Source organism: Salvelinus namaycush, chromosome 2, assembly GCF_016432855.1.
Source record: "Salvelinus namaycush isolate Seneca chromosome 2, SaNama_1.0, whole genome shotgun sequence".
Classification (NCBI taxonomy): domain Eukaryota; kingdom Metazoa; phylum Chordata; class Actinopteri; order Salmoniformes; family Salmonidae; genus Salvelinus; species Salvelinus namaycush.
Window position 1 is genome coordinate 61,026,348 of NC_052308.1, and position 27,429 is coordinate 61,053,776.

The 27,429-nt window shown below is 43.2% G+C and overlaps 1 protein-coding gene across 1 annotated transcript in view; it reads right to left on the bottom strand.

Annotated features, from left to right (window-relative positions):
* The window catches only part of LOC120065331 (nidogen-1-like), a 53,278-nt gene that overhangs the window by 19,637 nt on the left and 6,212 nt on the right, over positions 1-27,429 (bottom strand). Inside the window, exons 2-10 of the mRNA XM_039016245.1 lie at positions 19,766-20,068; positions 19,115-19,347; positions 17,780-18,321; positions 12,336-12,476; positions 11,851-12,102; positions 9,856-10,056; positions 8,044-8,277; positions 1,141-1,278; positions 131-259 (exon numbers count right to left, since the gene is read on the bottom strand). Coding sequence (XP_038872173.1) covers positions 131-259; positions 1,141-1,278; positions 8,044-8,277; positions 9,856-10,056; positions 11,851-12,102; positions 12,336-12,476; positions 17,780-18,321; positions 19,115-19,347; positions 19,766-20,068 — 2,173 coding nt within the window. The remainder of the gene's footprint in view (positions 1-130; positions 260-1,140; positions 1,279-8,043; positions 8,278-9,855; positions 10,057-11,850; positions 12,103-12,335; positions 12,477-17,779; positions 18,322-19,114; positions 19,348-19,765; positions 20,069-27,429) is intronic.

Here is a 27,429-nt window from a genome sequence, read left to right on the forward strand (position 1 = left end):
CTATGAAAAAATCTGTAAAAGGTTAGTGTAAAAAGTGTGTATTAGGTTGTGTGAACTACAACGGTTATTTTGGGGGCCATCCAAACAAAGACCAACACAGCTGCAAACACACTTTTTCAGCACTACATACCGACACAGGTCTTGCCATTGCTGGCGAACTGGAAACCGTCCACACACTCGCAACGGAATGTTCCCGGTTGGTTGTTGCATATGGCGTGAGAACCACAGATCTCGGGTGTCTCTCTGCACTCGTCAATGTCTACAAAATGAGCACATTCAATTCAATTCAACTTAACTCAATTCAATTCAAAACAACTTTATTTGTCCCGAGGGCAATTCTGTTGCACCAGATTCATGTTGACTGCAAGTCATATCAACAGCCGTAATAATAATGACATTATTTCATTGCATATTTGTAATAAATGATTTAATGTGATCATTTGTGTCATTTGTAGTTTATGTGACAATATACTACATTACATTACATTACAGTATATTAATAATATGAATTATTAGTGATGGGGCATTTCTGATGATATTGCTTGTTTTCCTATGCTAGTCTGTCTCAGTCCTGTAGTACTTGCTTATCTCTTTGTGCGGTCTTGCCCTTTACTGATGTAAAGCGTCTTTGAGTTCTTAGAAAGTGCAAAATAAGCTAAATATAATATCATGACCACTACTATGAAGATGCCATCTTACTAATACTACCTATTTTATGAAGATCAGTCATGAAATGTAATGCACTGTTTTCAGCCCAATCTTCCCCCAATCCTTAGTGGGGAAATTGCTAAACTGACCGAAGATCAATGTCTAGGGCAACTTCACTTTCAGTCCTATTGCAGCTAGTATTTACTCAAAAAATTGCTACAATTGGTATGCTTTGCTATTGAAATCATTTAAGGAAATTGGTCACCACTAAATGGTGCCAAGTAGTCTTCATTTCAAAGAATCCCCAAGAAACCCATAAGTTTATTAGATAATAACAATGTAATAAAGTTATTACCATGCATTCTTTAATGAATTACCAGGTAAGTAGGTCAAATAAAGTATAACCCAAACTTCAATAGACTATTCCCCATGTCCCTTATGCATCAGCTGGTGTAGGTTTAAGCTGATATGTATAGTATGCAGGGCCCCTACCATAGCATTGACGTCCGTCCCCAGTGAAACCAGTGGAACACTCGCAGGTGAACTGGACGCCTTCTCCGGGTCTGCAGGCGGCATTGGTGTCGCAGCCGTGTCTGCCGGTGAAACATGGGTTCTGCTCTGGTGGGCCACCTGTCAATCAAAACAAACGTCCATTCTCTTGAGGGGCAGCAGTGGGTTCCGTGTTAGTGGGTGATGCCATCAATGCTTAGCTCAGGGTTAGTTCTGATGTTATAGCTAGAATTTAAGTGAAATAGTTGCAGTAAACATGGAATGGACCAATTGGTTGCAATTCACTTATAGGCTACATATAGTCCTTCAGTAAGGCTTTTGTGTGGCTGTTTTCAGATGATGGATTTGTTAAACAAGGGATCAGGGGAGTTCTACTTTGGAGTTACTTCAGTCTTCGGATACTTCAGTCTGAAAAGCCACAGTATAGTACTACAACCTGAAATGAATAGATCCCTAGTAACCCTCACGTTAGTTATTGTTGGAAATGGCTTACGCTGTGGAATAGCTGGACAAGATGTTGTGACATCACACACAGACACACACACAATTTCTCAGTTTTGTAGACACAGGCATGTAAGACACCTCTCCTGACTGTTAGACGTGCCGACCGCTTATCAGACGGCTGCTTATTGAGGGTGGGTGGGGGGGGGGGGGGTGCACGTTTGAAGTCCCTGCTCCTCCAGACCCCATTGCGTCTTCACAGGAAACTCGGCACAGATGTTCCACTTTTGCCAATAAAACTCCAGCTGAGTCAAGTTTGCTTACATAACCTACCCCCGGCCCCCTGATCGCCACCCCCGGCCATCCCCTATGTACCTTTACCCCTCTCCCGGTGCCTTCCTCTTGCCCTCCCCTCTCTCCCCTTCTTCTTACACCTCCTACCTGCAGTAAATAACCTTGTGTGAACTGAAGCACGGCCCCTTGTTTACCTTATCCGCTAACCTTTACCGTGTCAAGGATTTGGGTGTCTTTGAAAGGCCAGCTGAGGAAATACAACACCACTAGGTTTTTGGTTAACCTACGGATAATGTTACACTACAGATAATTACTATTCATTTGGCTCGACATTCCATACTGTGTATAGTCAGGAATTCAAACGCTCTTGAAGCGAAATGTATGTAATACGATGGTCCATTGAGACAACAAACGAGTGGTAACAACATCCCCCCCAGATGTCTAAAGAAGAAACACGTATGAGTAGAGACAGAAGAATCTGTTGGGGAAAATGTATACTGTTACAATCGCAGGTCCTGATCCTAATCTCTTAGAACCAGCTGTCCTGTAAACACCAGCAAGAATCTCACAACATTAGGAACCACCGGTGTTTTTGGTTTTCCCGTTTGACGTCAATACGTTTCATAATAATATTGTGGTTCATAGACGCTACTGAATGCAAGTGCGAGTTTAAATGTAACCCTTTAGCTGCATATGTGGACTTTTTAGAGATCCATCACTCCACTCCGTTCCATAAATTGAACAGTCGTCATTATCATCAGATGGGCTTCACATATGTCCTTTTCCCCGTCTAGTGTGTTGAAATGAGCTAAACCAAACATTTGCCGTGTTACAATCTATCTGCCCATAAAGGGTTAGCTAATGTACAGTGCGTCGCCTTTGGACTCATTCATAAAATGAATAAAGTCCCCTTGATACGGAGTTCCGTCCGATTCTCTTATGGAGTTTCCTCCCGGTTCTCATGAACTTGTTTTGAATTTCCATTGTCATTCCCCCACACCACACTCACACACAGCAGCATCCACCAGTCACAACATAAGAATACACTTTCATAAACTTTGCTCTTCTCACTAACATCAGTAAGCTGACCAGACCACTAAGTCCTTACTGTACTGAGGCTTTGCTTACAATTGCTTTCTCTGAGCAGTCCTTGATATCCTGATGCCAAGGGCACATCTTATCTTTAACTTGACTGCCAGATGTGCTCGGGAGGGAGATGCTACAGCTATTTAGGTCAGAGGCGTTGTGCTGTGATGTGCTGCTTAATTTTAGATTTTTTTTTACTACTTTTGCTTGCTTGAGTGATTTGAGATGGCAGGGAGTTCCATGCTATCATTGACATTCATCTTTTGGGGCTTTGGGGACTATGAAGATACCTTTAGTTGCATGCCTTGTGGAATATGAACAGTCTGTCAGAGCTGTATGTTAGTGGATTGAATAGATGGTTTGGAGTTTTTAACACCTTAATATTTGAAACAAAATTGAGATGCAATGCAGACAATGTCTCCTGTACTTTGAGCCAGGAAAGGCCAACATGAATTTTGTTGACATTAGATCTCTTGGAACATTGCAGGGCAAGACGTGCTGTTCTGTTTTGAGCCAGCTTTGGCTTTATTATGTCTTTCTTTGCAGCACCTGACCATATTACCAGGAAGTAGTCAAGATATGATCCAACTACAGCCTGTATGACTTGTTCGGTCAGTTGTGGTGTTAAGAATGCTGAGCATCTCCTTACCTCAGCTCCCCATCTTGCCAACAATTGAATCAATATACCTCGACCATGACCATTTACAGTCTAAGGTGACACCAAGAAGTTTAGCTTCCTCAACTTGTTCTATAGTCACATTTTTCATAACCAGTTCCATCTTAGGTCTAGAGCTTAAAGGGATACTTCGGGATTTTGGCAACGAGGCCCTTAATCTACTTCCCCAGAGTCAGAGTTGCAGTGATTGTGCTAGCTGTGGCCGCTGATGTGTTTTGGGTTGAATACTCAACATACATAGACACACAGGCTTTGTTTGAGGCTAGAAAACAGTAACGGGGCTTGCGGAATTTCACACTTTACATGTAGTACGTTAGCGAGGCTTCCATTGAAGAAATCCCTCTGTGTTCTATGAGATAGATAGCTTTTAATCCACGATATGCGTGTAAAGCCATAACACATACATTTCTCCGCTAACAGATTATGGCCAATATCAAAGGCTGCACTGCATTCTGACAGTACAGCTCCCACTGTCTTCTTATTATCCATTTCTTTCAGTCATTTGTGTCATTGCAGTATGTGCAGAATGCCCTTCTCTATATGCATGCTTAAAGTCTGTTGCTAATTTGTTCATGAAGAAATAACATTGTATCTGGTCAAACACAATTCTTTCCAAAAGTTTTCTAAAGCCAGCAGTAGACTTATTGATCTGCTGTTAGAACCAGAAAAGAGCGCTTTACCATTCATGGGTAGCGTAATGACTTTAGCTTCCCTGCAGGTCTGAGATTTTTCTTTTTCTCCAGATCATAATATCGAAGATATGAGAAATAGGAGCGGCAAACATATTCAGTTACTATCCTCAGGAGCTTTCCATCTAAGTTGTCAATAACAGGTGGTTTCTCCATTTTTTCACCTCTTCCACACTTAAGTTCATGACATTTAAATGAACCTTGCTTTTCTTTCATAATTAGGTATTTTATGCATGAATACGATGGCTCACAGTTTGTTTTTGGAGTTTAATGCCTGAATTTGCCCACTTTGCCAATGAAGTAGTTGTTGAAATAATTGGCCACATCACAGGGTTTTGTGATGAATGAGCCATCTGATTCAATAAAAGACGGTGTTGAAAAAGTCTTTCTGCCCATAATTGAATCGAATGTTCTCCAAAGCTTTTTCCTATCATATTTTATATATTTTATCATAGTTTCATAATACAGTTTCTTCTTCTTTTTGTTTAGTGACATCATTTCTCGAGTTACAGTAGGTTTGCCAATCAGATGTGCAGCTAGACTCATTAGCCAATCAGATGTGCAGCTAGTCTCATTAGCCAATCCACTCTTTCGTTCAGTTCCTCATTGATCCACGGCGTCTTAGCAGTTCTAACAGTCCGTTTCTTAATAGGTGCATGTTTATCAAAAAACTAGAAAAAGCAATTTCAGAAACGTACTGCAGCGTCTGGATGCTCCCCACTACACACATTTGACCAATCAATCTTCTTTACATCTTCAGCATAGGAATCACTACAAAAATGTTGTTTGATCTCTTAAACACTATTTTAGGCCCTGCCTTTGGAACCTTGGCTTTTCTAGATACAGCTATTATATTGTGGTCACTACATCCAATGGGTGTGGATGCACCTTTCGAACAAAGTTCTGCAGCATTACAAAAAAATATAATCAATACACGTGGATGATATACAGTAGTTCCTGTACTGTTTGTAAACACCCTGGTAGCTTGATTAATAACCTGAATGTCACGACTTCTGCCGAAGTTGTTTCCTCTCCTTGTTCGGGTGGTGTTCGGCGGTCTTCTAGCCATCATCGATCCACTTTCATTTTCCATTTGTTTTGTCTTGTCTTCACACACACCTGGTTTCAATTCCATCATTACATGTTGTGTATTTAACCCTCTGTTCCCCCCATGTCCTTGTCCGGAATTGTTTATTGTAGTGCTTGTGCACTTTATGCTGGTGTGTAACGGGTTTTGTTTACCCATTGTATTATTGTTCTGTTTACGGTGGTTATATTTATTCAACTGTGCTGTTGTAAATCAGTTTTTGCTCTCCTGCGCCTGACTTCTCTGCCGCCAGTACGCACCCCCTACACTGAAGCAGATTACAGGCATTGGTTACAGTAAGCAGTTTCTTATTGAGCGGGACAACTTGATGAAAACCTATATTTTTAGGTCACCCGGAAAATAGACCTCTCTGTTAACATCATATACACTATCAAGCATTGCACATATATTACCCGGATAATGAATGTTAGCACTTGGTGGCTAATAGCAGCACCAAAAAAGAAGGCTTTAGATGAGGCAGATAAACCTGAAGCCACAACACTGGAACAACCTTTGGCAAGGCATCATCTCTGAGCTTCACTGGAATTTGTCTCTGAACATACAGTGCATTCGGAAAGTATTCAGACCCCTTGACTTTTTCCACATTTTGTTTTACGTTACAGCCTTATTATAAAATATATTAAAACATTTTTTTTTTGCTTTATCCCTCATCAGTCTAAGCCACTCCTGCATTGTCTTGGCTGTGTGCTTAGGGTCATTGTCCTGTTGGAAGGTGAACATTCACCCCAGTCTGAGGTCCTGAGTGCTTGGAGCAGGTTTTCATCAAGGATCTCTCTTCTCCAATCAAGGATCTCTCATCTCCACAAATCATATGCAATCTCAAGGATAATCAATGGAAACAGAATGCGCCTGAGCTCAATTCTGAGTCTCATAGCAAAGGGTCTGAATACTTATGTAAGATATTTCAGTTTTTTTGTTTCAATACATTTAAACATTTCTAAAAACCTGTTTTCACCTTGTCATTATTGGTTATTGTATGTTGATTGATGAGGGAAAACATTTATTTTAATCTATTTTAGAATAACGCTGTAACGTAAGAAAATGTGAAAAGGGGGAAGGGGTCTGAATACTTTCCGAATGCACTGTATACAGAGACACCTCCCCCAGATTTATTCCTGTCTTTTTTTGGATGTTTATATCCCTGTATTGCTACTGCTGTGTTGTCAAATTAATTATCTAAGTGAGTCTCAGTGATGGCTAACATACACTATATATACAAAAGTATGTGGACACACCTTCAAATTAGTTGATTCGGCTTTTTCAGAAAAACCAGACTTTCAACGTGGCACCGTCAAAGGATACCACCTTTCCAACTAGTCAATTTGTCAAATTTCTGCCCTGCTAGAGCTGCCCCGGTGAACTGTAAGTGCTGTTATTGTGAAGTGGAAACGTCTAGGATTAACAACGGCTCAGTCGTGAAGTGGTAGGCCACACAATCTCACAGAACGGGAGTGCTGAAGCGTGTACTGCTTAAAAATTGTCTGTCTTCAGTTGCAACACTCACTACCAAGTTCCAAACTGCCTCTGGAAGCACAATAACTGTTCGTCGGGAGCTTCATGAAATGGGTTTCCATGGCCGAGCAGCCGCACACAAGCCTAAGATCACCATGCGCAATGCCAAGCATCGGCTGGAGTGGTGTAAAGCTCGCCGCCATTGGACTCTGGAGCTATGGAAATGCGTTATCTGGAGTGATGAATCATGCTTCACCATCTGGCAGTCCGACAGACAAATCTGTGTCAGGAGAAGGAGAACGCTACCTGCCCGAATGGATAGTGCCAACTGTACATTTTGGTGGAGGAGGAATAATGGTCAGGGGCTTTCATGGTTCGGGTTAGGCCCCTTAGTTCCAGTGAAGTGAAATATTAATGCTACCGCATACAATGACCGAGGCAATTCTGTGCTTCCAACTTTGTGGCAACAGTTTGCGGAAGGCCCTTTCCTGTTTCAGCATGACAATGCCCTCTTGCACAAAGCGAGGTCCATACAGAAATGTTTTGTCGGTGTGGAAGAACTTGACTTGACACCTCAATCTTCTTATGATCTAGCTGCAGCTTTTCAGCAATCCTTTTTCTCACTTTCTCCTCAGACTCCGTCCAGGTCTTGTGTGGAGACTGGGATTCCATCCACAACAATGTTATTTTGCCTTGATTGTCCTTCTTGGTACTCCTGTTTGCCTGTCATTATTAACATCGATCATATGATCTTGTTGCAAATCCACACAGGGTTTCCACCACCATTTAAATTTAAGCATCAGGTGTCTGTCTTACAACCACATCCAGCCAAACATAGAGGATAAGCCATATGTAGCGGGAAAGTTAGCAGAAATATAGCAGAACAGAAGCACAACGTTAGCTGAAGATTATCAGTATTTACATGATAGGCTATACTACTGAGGATGGGCCCAATCCTGTTAGCAGAGGGTTAGCAGAACATTAGCAGAATGTTAACAGAAGGTTAACACAACTAGCAGAACATTAGCGGAACATTAGAAGAATGTGAACACAACTAGCAGAACATAAGCACAAGGTTAGCATAACATTATAGGAGAACATGAACAAAGATTAGCTGTAACACAAGGGGCTCTACTCACTGTGGATGGAGCCGATCTTGTTGCTCATAGCGTAGCGGATCAGCTGGTTGTCCGAGTCGTACATGACGAAGATCTGGTCGACGCTGAGCTGCTGGGTAGGTTGCACGGCCCTGACCGCCTCGTCATTGGGACAGCTCTGGTAGGTGATGGTCTGACGCCAGTGGTAGGTCTTGGTCTGGACGCCGCCGTCCGGTAGGCTCACGGTGTAGTCGCGGTTGGAGGAGGAGGTGATCACTGAAGAGAATTTGAAGAAATGGAATGTTGCTACATTGAACATTCATATACAGTTGGTATCATAAGTATTCGCCCCCTTGGCTTTTGTTTCACATTGTGTCGCGTTACAAAGTGGGATTTGATTTTGATTGGATTTTGATTTGATTGAAATAGATTTCATTTAGATTTTTTGTCATTGATCTAGACAAAATAGTCCATAATGTCAAAGTGAAAAGAAAATGTAAAAAAAATAATCTCAAATGAATACAGTTGTTGCATAAGAATTCACCCCTTTTGTTCAGCCAGGCGTCAAATTTCGCCTAACAAATCACATTGTGTGAAATAATCCGGGTTGACATTAATATTTTATGACTACCCCTTCCTCTCTCCCCCATACATACAATATCTGTAAGGTCCCTCAGTCAAGTGTTGAATTTCAAGGACAGATTCAACTACAAAGAGCTTTTCCAAAGCCTTATAAAGAAGGGCAGTGATTGGTAGATTGGTAACAACAACAAGTCAGACAATGAGTATCTCTTTAAGCATGGTCTAGTAATAAGTATGCTGTGGATGATGTATTGAACCACCCAGACACATCAAACATACAGTTGTTCTTCTGAACTGAGCTGCAGGACAGGAAGGAAACTGCTCAGTGATTTCACCATGAGGCCATTGGTGATGTTAAATGGCTGTGATTGGAGAAAACTGAGGATGGAGCAACAACATTGTAGTGACTCCACAATAATGACCTAAATTAAGAATAAAAATGTGCAGAATATATACAGAATAGTCCAAAACATGTATTCTGTATGCAACCAGGCAATAAACTACTACTGTAATAAAAGCACACAAAGGAATATACTTTTTGGCCTAAATGGAAAGTCTTAAGTTTGGGGCTAATCCAACACAACACATCACTGAGTAATTTCCTCCTTATTGTCAAGCATAGTGGTGGCTGCATCATGGTATGGGTATTCTTGAGGCAAAGACTGGGGAGTTTTCAGGATAAATAGAAACAGGATGGAGCTAATCGCAGGCAAAATCCTAGAGGAAAACCTGGTTCATTCTGCTTTCCAAGAAACACTGGGAGAGGAATTCCCCTTTCAGCAGGACAACAACCTAAAACACAAGGCCAAAACACTGGAGTTGCTTTACCAAGTTACAGTTTTGACTTAAATCTGCTTGAAAATCTATGGCAAGACTTGAATATGACACCTTGAAAGAGCTTGAATAATTTTTAAAAGAATAAATGGGCAAATATTGCGCAATCCAGGTGTGCAGAGCTCTTAGAGAATTTACCCAAGAAGACTCACACCTGTAATTGCTGCCAAAAGTGTTTCTAAGACTATGTGTCTCATGAAAAGAATAAGATAGGCTACTATCTGGTTGCACGTAAGAGCAATTTGACTAATAACAACATTGGGATTAATGCTGACCTTTCTTATGTGATTAGACGTATTACAATCTGTGACAGTGTTGAGTTCCAGGATTGGGGTCAATTCCATTTAAATTCAGGAGATCAAAATAATTTTAGTGAATTGACTCAATTGAAATGGAATTGACTGCATTCCAAGTTATATTGGTGTGGTCATGACTTACGGTTGCTGCCATACTGGTAGATCTCCTTGTATGGGTCGATCTGGACAGTGGAGCCGTGTGGGACCTCAGGGAGACGGCCCTCCAGCTCGGTGCTCACTACCAGGTGGTCGTGCTCGTCGATGCCCTTGAACTCCTGCTTGATGGTCAGCCTCTCGTTGCCCGGTAAGAAGGTCACCTCGGCCTGCCTGGAGAACACGCCACCTGTGAGGGGGAGCGGGATGGTTGAGGGTGGTTGTGGGGTTGAAGGGTGTTTGTGTGCACGTGTGAGTGAGAAGAGATGGTGGTGGGAGAAGGAAAGAGAGAGATAACCAATGCTTATAGGTTCTCGTCAGCTCTTGAGCACAAATGTAGGATCATCTTGCCTTACCCAAAAGCTCAACCATTATGTGATGAAACCCAAAACCTAGCTGTACCGAAGATCAGCATTTAGGGGCAACTTCATTCTGCATCCCCACCCATACCCTTGAGTGTATCCCCCCACTTTTGGTTCTCCCTGGAGCCAACAACATTACACATCAAAAGGGGAACATTTTGAAAGAAGTGAAGCCAGCTGGAAGCAATGAGCTGGAGCAACATTTTGAGGCCCGAAAAGCAGAAAAATGCACCGAAAACGGGAACACAGAACAAATTCCCCATAATTTTACCCATCATCGTTCTACCAACAAATCATGGGCTCCCGAGTGGCGCAGCGGTCTATGGCACTGCATCTCAGTGCAAGAGGCGTGTGTCACTGTAGTCCCTGTTTCAAATCCAAGCTGCATCACATCTGACCGTGATTTGGAGTCCCATAGGGTGGCACACAATTGGCCCACCGTCGTCCAGGTTTGGCTGGGGTAGGCCGTCATTGTAAATAAGAATTTGTTCTTAACTGATTTGCCTAGTTAAATAAAGGTTACTTTTTTTTTTTTATGTCCAAGTGGAAGACTAAAGTGGAATTCAACTTGTTGAGGAATGTATCAAAAAGAGGAAGTTAGTCCTAATCACTTGGCACAATTCACTCAAACTTCCACGTATACCACTCAAATGGCCAGTAGAGCATGTACTTTCCCTGAGCAAAGAGATTGGCAGTGTCCGAATAACCTTACGTGCGTTCTAAATAGTAAGCAAAAAAATAACATTTTATAGAACATATGTGAAATGTGGAAAATGTTGTATGCTTTAAATGCCAGGATGTCATACTCATTTCGGCTTTTAATCTAGTAGAATTCGCTACACACTAGTGAGGAATAGAATCGTCTTTCGAGACCAACGTGTGTTTGACAATAGCTGACAATCAGCTGAGGGGACGTGCTGTACCAAAATGAACGAATGGCGGGAATCAACGCAATTGTGCATTAGATGACACATTCTCAGTATGGATGAGCCTAGTATGCTGATATTTGTTGCTTACTGCATTCGTTTTTACTAAACAGTACATTCTTAACAGTATGTAGCACTGTTAGTACACAGTATGCAGTTTAGGTAAGTAGTATGTAAGCCAGATTTTGGACATATACAAAAAAATCTGTCATTCAAAGAGAGTAAATAAACCAAACTAATCAAAGTTAACTTGAATAAATGTTGACCTAAGCAGCAATCCCACAGCGGTCATTCACACCTGTCTTTGAAGGACATCTCATTAGACCACAGCAAACAAAGTCCCAAGCCCCAGGTGCCTTTGCTACAATGGAAGGAGAAGCAAAACCAAATGCGACCCTATTCACATTAGAAAAGCCTAATGTATTCAAATCACCTGCTGCCTTTTTAATGACACTATGGCACTTTCTCAAATGTTTTTCCTTGATGATTCGTCGCCGCTTTCTCCAAACGCATTGAAGCAGAAGATCAGAGTGCCCTTCTCATGGACATTCTCCAGGGCAAGGAAGTCTTGAGAAAGACGCTATGAATCAAGGAAGCGAGGAATCACTTTTGTGATTCACCCAATGTCAGCTCTTACCTTAAAACAACTCTTAATGACACAACAATGTGCAAGATAATCGGCGAACCAGCTCTTACCAATGATGCTGAAGCCGTTCTCATAGCCAGGCTGCTCCAGAGCGAAGGCCCAGCCGATGACCCCTCCCAGGGAAGAGAGGGGCTGCAGGGAGGGTCCCAAGCCGGCCGGGATGGTGCTGATGGCCACGTAGGCGCGCCCATCGTTGGCCACCACATATGAGTGCAGGTCATTGTTGGAAAACTCTAGTGGCGAGGGTGAGTTGCCCACGAACACCCGGCCGTTCACTTTGCCGTTCATCCGCTGGGGCTTACCTGCGTGTGGAATGTGAGGAAATTAACTTAATTTAATTCGATTTCAATTAATGTAACTTAAAATGTAACTGATGTGTGACTGTGTGTCAAGCATTCCGGTTTTCAATTTCTTTATAAAATATTGAATCATTCTAAAACTTTATTTCACATATTTCATTAACGAAGGTAGCAGGATAGCCCTAACCCTTATTACACAAATACTGTATGTACTTTGGGTATGGGGTTATTCCTACCTTCAGCCACACAATCCTTGCCGTTGCCATAGAAACCAGGCCTACAGTGGCAGCAGTAGCCATTGGTGTAGTCCTTACAGTCAGCGAAGGACGAGCACTTCTGCCTGTTACTGGTGCATGTCTCAGAATTGTACGCAAACACTGCCGAAAAGAAGACAAACCCCATTCTTAGAAAAAATAACAAATTTGAAAAAAAGGTGCTGTCTAGAACCTAAAAGGGTTATCCGGCTGTCCCCATAGGAGAAACCTTTGAAGAACCCTACATGGAACCCAAAGGGTTCTACCTGGAACCAAAAAGAGTTCTACCTAGAATCAATAAGGATTCTCCTATGGGGACAGTCAAATAACCATTTTGGAACCCTTTTTTCTAAGATTGTAATTTCATCGGAGCCCTTGTTTGCTACAAAATACTTTAGCAGGCCGGTTAAACAAAGAAGCTTGGCTAAAAACAAAACAGCACAAAACAAAGCAGCATGCCTTGCCCTAACCGCACACACAGAACTAACATCAACAACAGATAGTCTATCATGGTTGAGGGTTGAGGAGAAATGTACTTCTTCTCTTCTAGTCTTTTTAAGAAACGCGTGTGTTGAAAATGCCTCACCAATTGCACAATCTATTTGCATACACATCAAACAGACGTACAGTGCATTCGGAAAGTATTCAGACCCCTTGACTTTTTACATATTTTGTTACGTCACAGCCTTCTTCTAAAATTGATTACATACAAATCAATCTACACGCAATACCCCATAACAACAAAGCAAAAACTGGTTTTTAGAAATGTGTGCAAATTTATAAAAACTAAAAAACACAAATACCTTATTTACATAAGCATTCAGACCCTTTGCTATGAGACTAGAAATTGAGCTCAGGTGCATCCTGTTTCCATTGATCATCCTTGAGATGTTTCTAAAACTTGATTGGAATACACCTGTGGTAAATTCAATTGATTGGATATGATTTGGAAAGGCACACACCTGTCCATATATATATTTTTTTCACCTTTATTTAACCAGGTAGGCCAGCTGAGAACAAGTTCTCATTTACAACTGCGACCTGGCCAAGATAAAGCAAAGCAGTGCGACACAAACAACACGGAGTTACACATGGAATAAACAAACGTACAGTCAAATAACACAATAGAAAAGTCTATATACAGTGTGTGCAAATGTAGTAAGATTAGGGAGGTAAGGCAATAAATAGGCCATAGTAGCGAAATAATTACAATTTAGCAATTAAGCACTGGAGTGATAGATGTGCAGAAGATGAATGTGCAAGTAGAGATACTGGGGTGCAAAGGCCAAAAAATAAATAACAATATGGGGATGAGGTAGTTGGGTTGGCTATTTACAGATGGGCTGTGTACAGGTGCAATGATCGGTAAGCTGCTCTGACAGCTGATGCTTAAAGTTAGTGAGGGAAATATAAGACTCCAGCTTCAGTGATTTTTGCAATTCGTTCCAGTCATTGGCAGCAGAGAACTGGAAGGAAAGGCGGCCAAAGGAGGAGTTGGCTTTGGGGATGACCAGTGAAATATACCTGCTGGAGCGCGTGATACGGGTGGGTGCTGCTATGGTGACCAGTGAGCTGAGATAAGGTGGGGTTTTACCTAGCAAAGACTTATAGATGACCTGGAGCCAGTGGGTTTGGCGATGAATATGAAGCGAGGGCCAGCCAACGAGAGCATACAGGTCGCAGTGGTGGGCAGTATATTGAGCTTTGGTGACGAAACGGATGGCACTGTGATAGACTACATCCAATTTGCTGCATAGACTGTTGGAGGCTATTTTGTAAATGACATCGCCGAAGTCAAGGATCGGTAGGATAGTCAGTTTTACGAGGGTATGTTTGGCAGCATGAGTGAAGGATGCTTTGTTGCGAAATAGGAAGCCAATTCAAGATTTCATTTTGGATTGGAGATGCTTAATGTGAGTCTGGAACGAGAGTTTACAATCTAACCAGACACCTAGGTATTTATAGTTGTCCACATATTCTAAGTCAGAACCGTCCAGAGTAGTGATGCTAGACGGGCGGGCGGGTGCAGGCAGCGATCGGTTGAAGAGCATGCATTTAGTTTTACTTGCATTTAAGAGCAGTTGGAGGCCACAGAAGTGGAGTGTTGTAGGGCTAGAAGTATACAGAATGGTGTCGTCTGCTGATGATATTGTTTAGGACCTTGAGCGTGGCTGAGGTGCACCCATGACCAGCTCGGAAACCAGATTGCATCGTGGAGAAGGTACGGTCGGATTCGAAATGGTCAGTGATTTGTTTGTAAACTTGGCTTTCGAAGAGTTTACAAAGGCAGGGTAGGATAGATATAGGTCTGTAACAGTTTGGGTCTAGTGTCTCCCCCTTTGAAGAGGGGGATGACCGCGGCAGCTTTCCAATCTTTAGGGATCTCAGACGATACGAAAGAGAGGTTGAACAGGCTAGTAATAGGGGTTGCAACAATTGCGGCGGATCATTTTAGAAAGAGAAGGTCCAGATTGTCTAGCCCAGGGGATTTGTAGGGGTCCAGATTTTGCAGCTCTTTCAGAACATCAGCTATCTGGAGGAGAAATGGGGGAGGCTTGGGCAAGTTGCTGTGGGGGGTGCAGAGCTGTTGACCGGGGTAGGGGTAGCCAGGTGTAAAGCATGGCCAGCCATAGAAAAATGCTTATTGAAAATCTCGATTATCGTAGATTTATTGGTGGTGACAGTGTTTCCTAGCGTCAGTGCAGTGGGCAGCTGGGAGGAGGTGCTCTTATTCTCCATGGACTTTACAGTGTCCCAGAACTTTTTGGAGTTTGTGCTACAGGATGCAAATTTCTTTTGAAAAAGCTAGCTTTGCTTTCCTAACTTCCTGTGTATATTGGTTCCTAACTTCCCTGAAAAGTTGCATATCGCGGGGGCTATTCAATGCTAATGCAGTACGCCACATGATGTTTTTGTGCTGATCAAGGGCAGTCAAGTCTGGAGTGAACCAAGGGCTATATCTGTTCTTAGTTCTACATTTTTTGAATGGGGCATGCTTATTTAAGATGGTGAGGAAAGCCCTTTTAAAGAATAACCAGGCATCCTCTACTGACGGAATGAGGTCAATATCCTTCCAGGATACCCGGGCCAGGTCGATTAGAAAGGCCTGCTCGCTGAAGTGTTTTAGGGAGCGTTTGACAGCGATTAGGGGTGGTCGTTTGACCAGGGACCCATTACGGACGCAGGCAATGAGGCAGTGATCGCTGAGATCCTGGTAGAAGACAGCAGAGGTGTATTTAGAGAGCAGGTTGGTCAGGATGATATCTATGATATCTGTGCCCGTGTTTACGGATTTAGGGTTGTACCTGGTAGGTTCCATGATAATCTGCGTGAGAATGAGGGCATCTAGCTTAGATTGTAGGACGGCCGAGGTGTTAAGCATATCCCAGTTTAGGTCACCTAACAGTACAAACTCTGAAGATAAATGGGGGGCAATTAATTCACATATGGTGTCCAGGGCACCGCTGGGGGCTGAGGGGGGTCTATAACAAGCGACAACAGTGAGAGACTTATTTCTGGAAAGGTAGATTTTAAAAGTAGAAGCTCAAACTGTTTGGGCACAGACCTGGATAGCATGACAGAACTCTGCAGGCTCTCTCTGCAGTAGATTGCAACTCCACCACCTTTGGCAGTTCTATCTTGGTGGAAAATGTTGTAATTGGGGATGGAAATGTCAGAATATTTGCTGGCCTTTCTAAGCCAGGATTCAGACATGGCTAGGACATCAGGGTTGGCGGAGTGTGCTAAAGCAGTGAATAAAACAAACTTAGGGAGGAGGCTTCTGATGTTAACATGCATGAAACCAAGGCTTTTACGGTTACAGAAGTCAACAAATGATAGCGCCTGGGGAATAGGAGTGGAATAGAAGATCCCACAGTTGACAGTGCATGTCAGAGCAAAAACCAAGCCATGAGGTCGAAGGAATTGTCACTCCAATAGAGCTCCAAGACAGGATTGTGACGAGGCACAGATCTGGGCAAGGGTACCAAAAGATGTCTCCAGCATTGAAGGTCCCCAAGAACACAGTGGCCTCCATCATTCTTAAATGGAAAAAGTTTGGAACCAACAAGACTCTTCCTAGAGCTGGCCGCCCGGCCAAACTGGTCACTCTGCCAGACGGAAGCCACTCCTCAGTAAAAGGCACATGACAGCCCGCTTGGAGTTTACCGAAGGGCACCTAAAGGACTTTCAGACCATGAGAAACAAGATTCTCTGGTCTGATGAAACCAAGATTGAACTCTTTGGTCTGAATGCCAAGTGGGAATGTCTGAAGGAAACCTGGCACCATCCCTATGGTGAAGCATGGTGGTAGCAGTATCATGCTGTGGGGATGTTTTTCAGCGGCAGGGACTGAGGGAAAGATGAACGGAGCAAAGTACTGAGAGACCCTTGATGAAAACCTGCTCCAGAGTGCTCAGTACCTCAAACTGGGGCGAAGGTTCACCTTCCAACAGGACAATGACCCTAAGCACACAGCCAAGACAACGCAGGAGTGGCTTTGGGACAAGTCTCTGAATGTCCTTGAATGAACATCTCTGGAGAGACCGGAAAATAGCTGTGCAGCGACGCTCCCCATCCAACCTGACAGAGCTTGAGAGGATCTGCAGAGAAGAATGGGAGAAACTCCCCAAATACAGGTGTGCCAAGCTTGTAGTGTCATACCCAAGAAGACTTGAGTCTGTAATCACTGCCAAAGGTGCTTCAACAAAGTACTGAGTAAAGGGTCTGAATACTTATGTAAATGTGATATTTCAGTTTTTTATTTTAAATAAATGTGCAAAAATGTATAAAAAATATGTTTTTGCTTTGTCATTATGGGTTATTGTGTGTAGATTGTTTAGGGGAAAAAACTATTTCATCAATTTTAGAATAAGGCTGTAACAAAATATGCAAAAAGTCAAGGTGTCTGAATACTTTCCTAATGCACTGTACATTCCCCACCAGACACGCCACTATGAGTTTCTTCACGGTACCCAAATCAAAAACAGATTTAATGCGTCGATCAGAATGCTCTGCCTCCAGACCTCACTCAGGCAAAACCAAGATTAGCTTTAAAAAACAAACAGAAAATGTATCACAGTGCCTCTCCTCTTTCTAAACATCTAATTTAACTGTACTGTAGGAATATGAATAGCGTGTAAATAGTATTTTTGTTGTCTCTTGGTGTCTTTCCTTTGTATAACTTATCTGTTTAAATTTTTTGAATTTAATGTAATATCTTATGTTGTTCTTGTCTATAACTGTTCGGTACTTTGTCATGTATTTGTATGTTTTATGTGGACCCCAGGAAGTGTAGCTGCTGCATGTGCAGTAGCTAATGGGAATCCTAATAAACTAAACTAAACCAATGTTTATGTCATGGCAGTCTTGACTAGGATTCTATTTCAGACACAGATTCAATTGTTGTTGTTTCTTTCATGGCTTACCATCAACATCAAGGGCATCATCTTCATCCACGACCACCACCTGTGGGGTTTGAGGCTGATAGTGGGGTGGCTGCAGCTGGGCCGGCTCGACCGGCTCAGGGTATCTGGTCTGGACCGTCTCAGGGTATCTGGTCTGGACCGGCTCAGGATAGATGGTCTGGACCGGCTCAGGATAGATGGTCTGGACCGGCTCAGGATAGATGGTCTGGACCGGCTCAGGGTAGCTGGTCTGGACTGGCTCAGGGTACCTGGGCTGGGGCGGCTCAGGGGCAACAGGGTATCTGGGCTGGTACTGGACCGGGTGGACAGTTGGGGGCAGCTCTGGCTCAGGTGTCTCCTCTTCCTCCTCGTAGTGAGGGAATTCAATCTCCTGTTGTTCTCCAGTGTTTCTGGGTGGAAACTCTGGCACGGGCTCCACCTGCCCAACTGCCACGCCCTCCTCCGGGGACAGGTTGGTGACCTGGCCTGGGGTGATGGAGGAGAAGAACGGGGAGGTGCCGATCTCGTACACCCACACACCACGCCTGCCTGAATTGGTCTCCCTAGCGGAAGACAGAATGGATCATTATGAGACCTACCTCTATGAAGAAGCTTTATGCATATGTCAGGTTATTGAAATCATTACATAATTACCATAATGCAATGTAACTATGCAAATACCAGGTCAAAACATAATGACAAGGCCTCCCGGATGGCGCAGTGGTCTAGGGCACTGCATCGCAGCGCTAGCTGCGCCACCAGAATCTCTGGGTTCTCGCCCAGGCTCTGTCGCAGCCGGCCGCGACCGGGAGGTCCGTGGGGCGACGCACAATTGGCCTAGCGTCGTCCGGGTTAGGGCGGGTTTGGCCGGTAGGGATATCCTTGTCTCATCGCGCTCCAGCGAGTCCTGTGGTGGGCCGGGCGCAGTGCGCGCTAACCAAGGGGGCCAGGTGCACGGTGCTTCCTCCGACACATTGGTGCGGCTGGCTTCCGGGTTGGAGGCGCGCTGTGTTAAGAAGAAGTGCGGCTTGGTTGGGTTGTGCTTCGGAGGACGCATGGCTTTTGACCTTCGTCTCTCCCGAGCCCGTACGGGAGTTGTAGCGATGAGACAAGATAGTAATTACTAGCGATTGGATACCACGAAAATTGGGGAGAAAAGGGGGTAAAAAAAAAGAAATTAAACTAAAAAAACTATTTTAAAAAAAACATAATGACAGAAACCTAACCAAGTTTTCTATGAATAACACTTACTAAGCCTATGTAAAGTTCTTGGAGCATCTGGAAGCGCACTATAGAAATCCAATCAATCAATCATCCAATCAACCAATCAACCCATCCACCAACCAATCAACTTACTCGGAGAGCTGTCTGACGGACGCCTCGTCATCGGTGGCGATGCGGTAGTAGGGCCCCTGGCTGCTGGTCCAGCTGAACCAGGGCTGGACCAGGCCCTGGCTGAAACCGGCGTGAACTGGTTCGCTCTGGCCCGCCACAGGTGTGGAGATGTACTGCAGCCCCTCCCTGGGGTAGAACAAGATGGCGTAGGAGGCGGACGCCATGGACGCCACCACCAGCTGGAAGGTGTTTCTCTACATGATAGAAAGAAAAGATAGAAGAGGGAAACTGAGTCCTAGCACCCTATTACTTCTTTAGTGCACTACCTTTGAGTCTGGCTTGGTAGAGTGAATTAAATATGTAACAAAAAAATCTATGTAGCCCACCACAAAAACTGCAAACAGGTAACACAGTTGGAAGGACTATGTGACCATGAGTAATATCACTCTAACTATACTGTACCTGCAACTACATTGTACAATGTATGGGTTTTAGGCAACTTCATATTAGGTGGATAGAAAAGATGGTGTCAAATTATAATTTCAAATGCTATCCATATCAACGTTGCATTAAAACAAGTTTATCAACAATTCAATATATCCAATGACATATTTTAAAATACATAAAATGAATATGACCCTATCTAGGCCAATCTATTAGGGTCCTCCTTACCTTTCTGTCCAGCCCATCTCCTCGGCCAGGCGAACCGTGCGCCGCCACGTTCTCCCATGTGATGATTAAGGCGTGGGTGGGCTTGATCTCGTCGTCCTGAGGGAATGCCTGGCTGATGTGGTCAGTGGTCCGGAGAAGCACGGAGGGCCTGCTGTCCTGCCGGTAGTACACCTTCCCCACTCCGTCGCTGTTGTCCAGATCTCCGAGGAAAGCCGCTATCATTCCGAAGCTGGCAGGCATCTTTCCCAGGTACTCAGACTCCACCTTAGGTTCTTCTACAGCCAGAAAGCCATTGGTGTTGATCTGGGATTGGATTATCGCAGATGTGTTATCATCAGCAAAGACATGAATGATCGTTTTTCGGCAGAATTTTCTGCAACTTCAAGATTTTCTCATAACGCCAAAGTTAAATATAGCCTACAGTTCAAATAGGTTTTTGGATAATGATGTTTTTGAACCACAGTGTGGTAGAAGTCGCAATTGTCAATGTCCATGATACAATCGGAGATCCTGTCACTTTTTACCCCAAAACTGCTGGGAATGACCGGCTGTGGGGTTCAGAAAGTTAATTTTATCATGATGACTTCAACTAGAATTTAAATCTTAGGAATTTTGACAATGGTAAGCGATTGTAGCTATGAAAACATGTTCAAGTGAACCCTCTCCTGCTGCAAACTCGGTTAAGTAAATATCCGGTTTTCCAGCACGGTCAGGGTCCTCGTGAAAATAGTTGCCCAGTGAATCATAACATGCCATGACCCTTCCTTCACATTAGTTAAGGCTTCCTCCCCTCCCCCCCAGGGAACATGCGATATCTGTCTCCCCCTATTGTGAAAGATATCTGAGGTTCCCCCTACTGATCTAGGAGCAGTTCAACCTGGACAAGGCCTGACTGCTTTATTTATACACTACATGACCAAAAGTATGTGGACATCTGCTTGTCAAACATCTCATTTCAAAATCATAGGCATTAATATTGAGTTGGTCCCCCCTTTGCTGCTATAACAACCTCCACTCTTCTAGGAAGGCTTTATACTAGATGTTGGAACATTGCTGCAGTTTCCAATCAGTCACAAGAGCATTAGTGAGGTCGGGTACTGATATTGGGCGATTAGGCCGGGCTCACAGTCGGCGTTCCAATTCATCCCAAAGGTGTTCGATGGGGTTGAGGTCAATGCTCGTTGCAGCCCAGTCAAGTTCTTCCACACCGATCTCGACAAACCATTTCTGTATGGACCTCGCTTTGTGCACGAGGGCATTGTCATGCTGAAACAGGAAAGTGCCTTCCCCAAACTATTGCCACAAAGTTGTAAGCACAGAATCATTTAGAATGTCATTGTATGCTGTAGCGTTAAGATTTCCCTTCACTGGAACTAAGGGGCCTAGCCCGATCCATGAAAAACATCCCCAGACCATCATTGCTCCTCCACCAAACTTTACATTTTGGTGCATTCGGGCAGGTAACGTTCTCCTGGCATCCACCAAACCCAGATTCGTCCGTCAGACTGCCAGATGGTGATGTGTGATTAATTACTGCAGAGAATGCGTTTCCACTGCTCCAGAGACCAATGGCAGCGAGCTGTACACCACTCCAGCCAATGCTTGGCATTGCGCATGGTGATCTTAGGCTTGTGTGTGGCTGCTCGGCCATGGAAACCCATTTCATGAAGTGACCAACTAACAGTTCTTGTGCTAACGTTGCTTCCAGAGGCAGTTTGGAACTTGGTAGTGAGTGTTGCAACCGAAGACAGTCGATTTTACGTGCTGCATCACTCGACAGTCCCGTTCTGTGAACTTATGTGGCCTATCACTTCACGGCTGAGCCCTTGTTGCTCCTAGACATTTCCACTCCACAATAACAGCACTTACAGTTGACCGGGGCAGCTCTGGCAGAAATTTGACAAACTGACTTGTTGGAAAGTTGGCATCCTATGATGGTGCCACGTTGAAAGTCACTGAGCTCTTCAGTAAGGCCATTCTATTGCCGATGTTTATCTATGGCAGTGGTTCTCAATCCTGGTGCTGGGGACCCAAAGGGGTGCACATTTGTATTTTTGCTTTAGCACTACAAGCCTGATTCAAATCATAAAAGTCTCTTGATGAGTTGATAATTTGAATCAGCTGTGTAGTGTTAGGGCAAAAACAAAAATGTCCCCAGGACCAGGATTGAGATCCAGTGGTCTATGGAGATTGCATGGCTCTGTGCTCGATTGTATACACCCTTTAGCAACAGGTGTGGCTGAAATAGCCGAATCCACTAATTTGAAGGGTTTTCCGCATACTTTTGTATATACAATGCTTTCGGAAAGTATTCAGAGCCCTTCCGTTTTTCCACATTTTGATCAAAATCAAATTCAATTTTATTTGTCAAATGCACCGAATACAACAGGTGTAGACGTCACAGTGAAATGCTTACTTACATGCCCTTAACCAACAATGCAGTTTTAGGAAAAATACCAAAAGAAAAATAAGAAATAAAAGTAACAAATACGTTACAACCCTTATTCTAAAATTGATTGACAAAAAAATCCTCATCAATCTACAAACAAAACCCCATAATGACAAAGCAAAAACTGATTTTTAGATATTTTTGCAAATTTATAAAAAATGTAAAACAGAAATACCTTATTTACAAAAGTATTTAGACCCTTTGCTATGAGACTCGAAATTGAGCTCAGGTGCCTCCTGTTTTCCTTGATCAACCTTGAGATGTTTCTACAACTTGATTGGTCCCACAGTTGACAATGCATGTCAGAGCAAATACCAAGCCATGAGGTTGAAGGAAATGTCCGTAGAGCTCCGAGACAGGGTTGTGGGGAGGCACAGATCTGGGTAAGGGTATAAAAAATTTATGCAGCATTGAAAGTTCCCAAACACACAGTGGCCTCCATCATTCTTAAATGGAAGAAGTTTGGAACTACCAAGACTCTACTTAGAGCTGGCCACCCGGCCAAACTGAGCCATCGGGGGAGAAGAGCCTTGGTCAGGGAGGCGACCAAGATCCCGATGGTCACTCTGACAGAGCTCCAGAGTTCCTCTGTGGAGGTGGGAGAACCTTCCAGAAGGACAACCATCTCTGCAGCACTCCACCAATCAGGCCTGTATGGTAGTGGCCAGACGGAAGCCACTCCTCAGTAAAAGGCACATGACAGCCCGCTTGGAGCTTGCTAAAAGGCACCTAAAGGACTCTCAGACCATGAGAAACAAGATTCTCTGATCTGATGAAACCAAGATTGAACTCTTTGGCCTGAATGCCAAATGTCAAGTCTGGAGGAAACCTGGCACCATCCTTACCGTGAAGCGTGGTGGTGACAGCATCATGCTGTGGGGATGTTTTTCAATGGCAGGGACTGGGAGACTAATCAGGATCGAGGGAAATATTAACAGAGAAAAGTACAGAGAGATCCTTGATGAAAACCTGCTCCAGAGCGCTCAGGACCTCAGACTGGAGTGAAGGTTCACCTTCCAACAGGACAACAACCCTAAGCACACAGCCAAGACAATGCAGGAGGGGCTTCGGGACAAGTCTCTGAATGTCTTTGAGTGGCCCAACCAGAGCACGGACTTGAACCCGATCAAACATCTCTGGAGAGACCTGAAAATAGATGTGCAGCGATGCTCCCCATCCAACCTGACAGAGCCCCAAATACAGGTGCGCCAAGCTTGTAGCAACATACCCAAGAAGACTCGAGGCTGTAGTTGCTGCCAAAGGTGCTTCAACAAAGTACAGAGTAAAGAGTCTGAATACTTAAGTAAATGTGATATTTCCATTATTTATTTTTTTATGAATTTGCAAAAATGTCTAAAAACCTGTTTTTGCTTTGTCATTATGACATACTGTTTATAAATTGATGAGGGGAAGAAAAACAATTCAATTAATTTTAGAATAAGGCTGTAAACGTAACAAAATGTGGAAAAAGTCAAGGGGTCTGAATACTTTCCGAATGCATTGTAGTGTAGTCAAATCATAATAAAGAACAGAGAGGAAAAACTGGTCTAAGGCCAGTGCTTGGGAATTTCCTCTTATACTGTGAAATATGGATATGAGTCGTTTACCTATATTGTATTGTGATACACTGAGTATACCAAACATTAGGAAGACCTTTTTACTATTGATTTGCACTGCAAAAACACTACAATAAATACTGTAGTATTTATTGTCGTACACTGTAGTATTTACAGTTAACTATAGTACAATTTTCTTTTTATATACTATAGTAATTCATGTAGTGTTCTTGCGGACTGTACTATACTGTAGTATTTACTGTAGTGTTTTTACGGACTGTAGTATACTTTAGTATTTACTGTTGTGTTTTTGCGTAAATTACTGTAGTACAGTGTCTTCAGAAAATATTCACACCCCTTGACTTTTTACAGTTGTGTTACAGCCTGTATTTAAAATAGATTTTGTGTCACTGGCCTACACACAATACTCCATAATGTCAAAGTGTAATTATGTTTTAATACATTTTTTACAAATGAATTTAAAATGAAACCTGAAATGTCTTGAGTCAATAAGTATTCAACCCCTTTATTATTGCAAACATAAATACGTTCAGGAGTAAAAAATGAGCTTAACAAGTCAAATAATAAGTTGCATGGACTCACTGTGTAAAATAATAGTGTTTAACATGATTTTTGAATGACTACCTCATCTCTGTACCCCACACATACAATTATCTAGTGGAGAAATACTAAAAGAGCACAATTCCCATAACCTGTAGGTAAGACTGGGGTCTGAATGGATAGTTCAGAGCTTCTACTCTTTTCAATAACCTGTAGGGAACACAATATATGGTCTATACTTTATACTAGCTACCAGCCAACAAAGCCATAAGCCTCGGGTGCCTTTGCTACAACGGAAGAAGCAATGGGACGCAAATCACATCTGACAAGTCTCGTGTATTTAAATCAACTGTGTTTAGCCTAAAGAAAAATAGCTCAAATAGAATTTGAAATCTTTCAAATAGTTTAGCTGTGCTTGACTGAACTTGCCTGGCACAATGGAACTAATTGATAAGTCTCAAAAGGGCACCTGGCAAGTGCAAGCAAACACACATAGTTCTTGACAGACTTAGAATATTTGAGCCTAGGTCTAGCTGGAATTACTTGTGAATTTAGCTTGCTCTCTTTAGAGAGAGTGGAACTACCTGGAGAAAACGCGGATAACAACTACTTACGGCACAAGGAGAAATAGCGGAACTAAACCAATGTTAAGTCCATTCTCCCATCCGGTTGAATGAATTTGAAAAGCCGGAGGGATTTAGCTGGCTAAACTATTTGAAAGATTTCAGATAATATTTGAAATATTTGTCTTTAGGCTAAACACCGTTGATTTAAATACATGAGACTTGTATCCACACATGACCGTAAGTCGCTTTGGAATAAAGCGTTTGCTAAATACCATATATTATTATTATTATCTGGCGATAGCCTTTGGCTTGGACCAAAGGAGAATCTAGACTACAGTACTACATCTGTTTCAGGCTCTCAGGCTCAGCCCTTGGCTCTCGTCTCTAAACGACACTTCATCCAAAGGAACGCATGAATGACAAAAGCATCTGGGTGAATAGCTGCCCTCACAGCAGGTATTTGACTTGAAGAAAATGCCTGTAGTGCAGGAGTCGCTTGGCTGCAATGTGACAAGAATTTGGCTTAAAGTCCTCCAGGGGTTGAAAAGACAGGAAGCCCTTCTCTTTGTTTCGGTTATGGTCTTGGACATCAAACTAAAGCCGACCGTAGGCATTACCAATATCACTTTAGGAGACCCTTTCCATGTACCCAAATTAAGCCACTCCTGGATTTTGAAAGCCTGCTCAATAGAGAATCTGACATTCTCCCCTGAGTAGGCTTTCAGAATCCAGAAGTGGGCTTAATCTGGATACGTGGGCTTAGAAAATGACTTTTTAGTCCAGGAATATAGGTTTACTCTGGGTCTGGAAGAGCGCACCCAAGAGAAAACTGTGAAGTTCAAGGCTGTAAAGTTATGCAAAGAACGCTGTAAAGGCTCTAAAGCTTTCCTGAGAGGCACGAACAGGAACAGCACCTTGGTTACATCATACAGACACTTGGGATCATAATTATCAGTTGAGGGGAAAGACAAGCAGAGAGAGAGAGAGACAGAGAGACAGAGAGAGAGATAGAGAGAGAGAGAGAAAGAGAGAAGATGAACCAACTACTTGTTTTCTTAGAAAGAGAGAGAGAGAGATAGATAGATAGATAGATAGATATAGAGAGGAGGAAGTGAGAAGACAAACCAACTACTTGTTTTCTTAGACAGAAAGAGATATAGAGAGAGAGAGAGAGAGAGAGAGAGAGAGAGAGAGAGAGAGAGAGAGAGAGAGAGAGAGAGAGAGAGAGCGAACCAAGCAGTCTTGCCTCCTGTCCAGCTTTACAGATGTGTTAGTCTAATAATGGCATTGTTCGTGGATAAATCCTTAAGATTCCCACTGAAAAATGACTACCTGGGTCATTCCACGAATAGAGTGCCTTTTGCATACATTTGATATTTTAAGTAGAAATTGTGCACCAATATTGCATTTTAAAAGCCTGATATATTAAATAAGGCGCACTTAAATATGCACTGAGTGTACAAAACATTAAGAACACCTCCTCTTTCCATGACATAGACTGACCAGGTGGATCCAGGTGAAGGCTATGATCCCTTATTGATGTCACTTGTTAAATCCACTTAAATCAGTGTAGGTAAAGGTGAGGAGACAGGTTAAAGCCTTGAGACAATTAAGACATGGATTGTGTATGTGTGCCATTCAGAGGCGTATGGTAGTAGATGCCAGGTGCACTGGTTTGTGTCAAGGACTGCAACGCTGCTGGATTTTTCACGCTCAACAGTTTCCCGTGTGTATCAAGAATGGTCCACCACCCGAAGGACATCCAACCAACTTGACACAACTGCGAGAATCATTGGAGTCAACATGGGCCAGCATCCCTGTGGAACGCTTACGACACCTTATAGAGTCCATGCCCCAATGAATTGAGGCTGTCCTGAGGGCAAAAAAGGGGGGTGCAACTCAATATTAGGAAAGTGTCAAAATCAAATTTTATTGGTCACATTCACATGGTCAGCAAATGTTATTGCTAGTGTAGCGAAATGCTTGCCATTATATAGTTAGTCAGAAGTTCACTGAGTTAGAGAATCAACATTGACCATCTCAATGCACTATAACACCCAGAATATAACAAGTCAAAAAACACCAAAATATTTGTTTTTCTTCCTGAACAAACACACTAACTGACAAACACACTCTTCTCCCACTCCTACAGAGCACTGAACGAATTAAACTCCGCAACCCCCCACTCACACATACATATCCACCCTCTACCCCTCTGCCAACATCTAAACATTCCCTCCTGGAGGTGTGTGTGTGTGTGTGTGTGTGTGTGTGTGTGTGTGTGTGTGTGTGTGTGTGTGTGTGTGTGTGTGTGTGTGTGTGGTGTAGGGGGGCAATTTCAAAGACAGCTGCTGGGACAGCTGGAGAGGCACTGACTAGAGCAACACAGCCTCGACCTGTGCATCAGAGGAGGGAGAAAGGGAAAGAGGGAACAAACCGGGGGAGAGAGGGAGCGAAGGATGGAGGGAGGGGTAGCTCTCGGCATTTGCTGAAGCTCGACAGACTGCGATTGAGAGTGAAGGGGAAATCCCA